Raw genomic sequence first — 5,341 nt, 5'->3', positions numbered from 1 at the left:
AGTGTGTCCTACACTGGTATTCCCATGAGTCTATCTCTCTCCTCCTCATATGAAAAGACATTTTTGCCCCCTTATTTTAAGGAGGAGAGAGATAGACACATGGGAGTGCTGACGTAGGCCACACTCTTGGACAGAAAACTACTTTTCACATAATATTTAACATAAGAATAAGATCATTAGATTTATATCAAACCGTTGCATCTCTTCGCGGAAACAAGACCCTTCTTGGGGAGTCTCGCTCCGTAAAGGAAGGTTCCAATGAATCCGAGGAAAACAACACATTATGGCCATGACTAGCTAAAGATCACTACCGTCTCACTAATTGGATTCGAACCAATCAAGCTACTTGCCTGGGAGCAATGGGTGCAGGTTTTCGACCAATTCAAACCGGTATAGTCATGGCCATATTGATACCGATATTTAACCAATATGGATCAGCCGATACAATACAGATGTGGATTCTTTAATTAAAAAAGGCATTTTGGTTTAATATCAGAATAATAAAATCCAATACGACCAATCCATACCAATATCAATATTAATATTGACTTTGTCTGCAACCAATGCTGCATTGATCCCAATATCATGAACTAAATCCCTAGATGGAGGCAGGGTTTTAGTAATCAATATCATTATCAGTCTCTATCAATACCAATCCGGATTGATCTAAACCAATATCGATGAATCAACCGATCCGATACCGATTCTTCGAACCATAGATGGTTCATATCAGTAGTCATTTCAGAAATAACGAGTTGGCCTGAATCATCACTCCCCCAAACGGACGATAACAAGTTAACAACTATTTGGTCCCCGATAAGTTCCACCTAACTACTGTATATGGAATTTAATTTTGTTTTTGCCAGCAAAATTTTGAGACAGTGAATCAGAATCTTTTGCAGGAATTGATTTTTTTTATTTTTTTTTATTTTTTATGCAAGAATTGATTTAAGAGTGGAAAATGTGAATAAACATAAACCAACCACAAGTCAACTTTTGAAGACGATAAGCCCTTACAGACTCCCAACTCAGTCTAGATTCCAGGCTTGTTTTTCGATTAAACCAACCATTTCAATCTTCTGAAAACACAAAACCCATCTCCCCACCATGTCTTTCCTTGAATCTCTTTTAGGGTTTTGCCTGATAGCATCATTATCTGTGATTTCTGCACAAACCCATCACAATGAAACCCAAGCTTTAGTTTTGGATTATAAGACACAAACAACAGTATATGAAATGCTTGAAAAATTCAATTTCCCAAAAGGGATTCTCCCAGAAGGTGCCACTGGATATGTGCTTTATGATGATAACAGATTCGAGGTCTATCTGAATCGAGACTGCAAGTTTAATGTTGATGGAGGGTATACTCTGCATTACAGCAGGAAGATCACAGGACGAGTTGGGTTTGGTTCTTTGAGGGACTTGAAAGGTGTGACCGTGAAGATCTTGTTCTTATGGTTGGGCATCAATGAGGTAAGCAGAGGAGAAGGGAATTTGGATTTCTATGTAGGACCCATATCGGCTTCTTTCCCCCTCGACAATTTTGAAGAGTGCCCTCAGTGCGGTAACGGGGTGGATTGCCCTAAACTGGTTTCGGATTCTTGAGGAAAGATGAACAGGGATTTCTTTCTCTTCTTGTGTAATTTTTTCTTCTTTTTTGATTATGATGGTTCATGGTTATTCTTGTTGCAAAAAACTTCGATATGATTCGAATTGAATAAACATGGATCATGATGTTACATGTTTTCTAGGTTTTAAATGTATGATTTTGAAACCCATCATTTGTGAACACTAGTTTTGATCTTCCTCCTGTTCATGATCTTCTTAAAGTAGAAAAGATTGCATTTTTCTATTAGTGACTGGTTCATGGAAATGGGTCAGACTGCAATTTAATGATTCTGTTCAAAAAACAATCTTTCTCCTGCTCCTTTCATTTGTTTTAGTGAAATTTGTCCTTCTGTTGTTAGATTAATGGAGCTTGTTTAAAGTAATAACCAAGGCCAGCTTATGAAGGTCATGTCTTTTGATAAGCAGAAATTGAATATATTAGTAGATCCCTGCCAACTGATACAAAGCCAGACATCTTATGAAGGTTAGGGTAGAGCAAACTGGTCTCTTTCTTTCTCTTTGCAGTACAGAATGGGCTTCTGTTTAATCCTAGCAATCATAAAGAATTTTTACTGTAGGGGGTAAGGTGATCAGTATGTGATATGTTATTTATTTGGATGTCTTGAGCAGCTCTATCTCTGATTAACTTCTGGCTCCAAGACCTCCCTCTCTTTTCCCCTTTTTTTTTTTTTTTTTTTCTGTTCTTTTCATTACCTTTTTTTCCTTCCTAAAAGTCACATATGGAAGTATGGAACATCCAAAATGGGTTAAAATCCACTTGTGTTTACTTCTTATGATTTCTAAACATGTCTTTGTTATCAAATTAAGAACTTGATGTTCGAGTTATAGACATATCTTTGTATCAAATTAAGAACTTGGGGTGAAGTTACATATGGAACAACTACTATTGATGGGTTTTAAAGATATATTTGATGCAGATTGTTAACTTAACCATGGAATTTCCAATTAGTCTTACTCCTATTAGACAATGTATTTGTGCAAACAGAACTATTAGGTTGTTCAACTGTAGGAATCAAACTTGATTTAGCTTTTAGGTGAAGTACTTTTGTTGATTAGTGTAGAATAAATTACAACAGGGAACTGATTATTACTTTAAGCTTGAACTAGGAATCTTTGAGGGCTCCCAATTGTACAGCAAAAGCATTTTACTCTTGTGATTTCACATTCTCAGAACTTGAAAAGTGAAATTTTTGGAATAGGATTCACGAACCACAACAGGAAGATTCTATTCATTTCAAGTCAAGAATTAGAATAGTTTTAGTGGAATCAGATGCATCAATATAATGCCCTACTTCTATTATATTTAACTGATGTCAAGTTTAGAACCCAATACTGTTCATCCCAAAACAAGAAGTTGTTCAATTATTCTTCAAGGTTTTTGTTCTTGCTCCAGAGCAAACTTGCCCAGATCACGGATCATGATTTTTACATGGACAATTCTAGTTTTAGAGTGATTTCACCAAATCAAACAGTTTCCTTGGGGTTGTTTTCTTTTGTTTGTCATTGGTTGCTGAAGGTACTGGGGCAGGATCAACTGTTTCTCAAACAAGAAGATGTGTAACATTTAGATATGGTCTATAAATGAGTTTTCCATCTGGATGAACTGAAATTGTTTTGGTGATGCATTGGAGGCACTTGGATTCCAACATTCACATAATAAATCCTGGAACCAAGCCTTCTGATTCAGGTAAGCTGGAGTTAAATCTCACAATCAATGCCAGCTCTCATACATCACTCTCCATAGAACTAAAAGTACATTCTTCAGCTTATGATTGTGTTGAAAAGATTGTAACATTAATTTTAAAAACAATTGGGAATCAGAGCAGGAACATAGAGAGAGAGAGAGAGAGAGAGAGAGAGAGAGAGTCATATTTCTGATAACCCGTTCGGAAAGGTGTCTAGGCAGTGTCAAAATGGAAGGCAAACCAAAAAAATAAAAACTGATCGGTCCGAAATCTTTAACAGGTTTGTGTTGCTTTTGATTTTTGGAAAGCATTCAGGGACCGAAATCGGTTAAAAATGATAAAACAATAGAAATCTTATAGTTTTTACACTATTTTTGTTTTGGCAAAAGGCTCTTGAGCAAGCAACATAGAGGAGCGCACTAATGAGGTGTGATGAAATGATTACGTACATAGGACAATGAGGTCAAATCATAAGAGAAGAGAGAGAGAGAGAGAGAGAGAGAGAGAGAGAATGTTAGCACACTCCCCCCTAGTGGCTCAGAGAATCTTTTTTCATATTTCAATCACATTATTTTACGTCGGAAAAAAGTGTAGTATTTACTTCATTTTTGTTGAGGTTTCGGCAGTGAATTTCATTAGCTCTCTTTCTCAACTTAAACTTAACCTTTTTTCACAATCATTTCCACCACATATAATGGCTTGTTTGTTCCTGTTAAAAGTAAATGGGAGCTGAATTAGATCAGCTCTCACTTGATTCTACTTATGTGCCATTTTCCAAATTCAACTAAAGCCCTCGTTTGATACTTTTCAAGTCATTTTCCATATTCAACTAAAGTCCCATTCAGCAAGAAGACTAACATAAATGGAAAACGCCTGATCCGCCTACTATTCCATTAAGGGTGTCAATTGGTTTGGTTTTGGTTTTTTTGGTTCAGTTCAGGATACAGCATGTACAAACCGAAATCAAACTAAACCAAACCTGAATAATTTTCATAATTAAAAAAAAAAAATTTGAAACTGAACTGAATCAGTTAGGTTTTATTCAGTTTCTATATTCAGTTTTATTTGGTTCATACACGGTCTCGGTATTTCAGTTCAAATTCGGTTTAAATGGAATTAACCTGTTGAAACAAATAAATTTGGGAAGGAATTTACAATCTCATGAAGATACATACAGCCCCCACAATGTCAAATTTGGTATCTTTCAGACCTTTTTGAGCAACTCAGCAAAGAAACCCATAGTTTGATAATTTCACACAACTCAATTATGACATGATTGTAGGGTCTAATATGGTTAGGTTCGGTTCGGTTCGATTTCATGCAACTCAACAAAAACACATAATCAAGAGGAAACTTCATTTGACCTATAATCAACACTTCTACGTTATAAGTATTACATAGAAACTGAGCTCTACTAGTGCATCAGCTATAAATTCATTTGCTGCCTTCTTACAGCCACGACTAACATACTGGATGCTAAAACACTTAAAAGGTTCAAGCATGGTTATTCAAAACAAAATTGCAGGAAATAATTGTCATGGCCGAACCCGATCCCGATTCCAGCTGATACATGCAACTCACTTTTGAGTCATCGATGATCTCTTGTTAGATCTTCATTTTTTGCCATTGTTTCCTTCTTAGTCAGTAATAATAGAAAATCAATGAAACTTGTCTGGTGTTATATGATCTCCAAGCTTATTGATCAAAAACAAAATATGAGAAATCTTTGACCTCATTGCCCAGAGGAGAGAGGTCAAGAGCTGAAGGCGCACACATACCCTCCGCTCCCAGAGAGAGACCTGTCACCCTCAATCTTAATTGAAACACAGTAAAAGAGCATACCTTGAATTACAGTGATCCAGCCACTACACAAGGTCTATCTGATCCATAAGGACCAAAGGAACTTCTAGTTGCAAGCAAAACACCTTATAGTGTGCTTGATCGATCGAAGCCAAAAAGTTCGAACAGCTACTAACAGTGATTATAGTTCAGTCTGAGTAGTCATTTCCCACCTGCATTACTTTTGT

The 5,341-nt window shown here is 36.3% G+C and overlaps 1 protein-coding gene across 1 annotated transcript; it reads left to right on the top strand.

Annotated features, from left to right (window-relative positions):
• Positions 1 to 983: 983 nt before the first annotated feature.
• Positions 984 to 1,739, top strand: LOC122658926. The gene has a single exon (XM_043854091.1). It carries the CDS (start codon positions 1,108 to 1,110, stop codon positions 1,603 to 1,605), a length of 498 nt encoding a protein of 165 aa, XP_043710026.1. The 5' UTR covers positions 984 to 1,107; the 3' UTR covers positions 1,606 to 1,739.
• The last annotated feature ends 3,602 nt before the right edge of the window (positions 1,740 to 5,341 follow it).

This window comes from Telopea speciosissima, chromosome 1 (genome assembly GCF_018873765.1).
Source record: "Telopea speciosissima isolate NSW1024214 ecotype Mountain lineage chromosome 1, Tspe_v1, whole genome shotgun sequence".
In the NCBI taxonomy this organism is placed as follows: Eukaryota; Viridiplantae; Streptophyta; class Magnoliopsida; order Proteales; family Proteaceae; genus Telopea; species Telopea speciosissima.
The sequence above is the reverse complement of the archived record's forward strand: the minus strand, read 5'-3'. Positions and strand labels throughout refer to the sequence as shown.

What these genes read in the sequence shown, in the direction of transcription:
- LOC122658926 (XM_043854091.1), top strand. Translation starts at nt 1,108, where the DNA reads ATGTCTTTCCTTGAATCTCTTTTAGGGTTTTGCCTGATAGCATCATTA.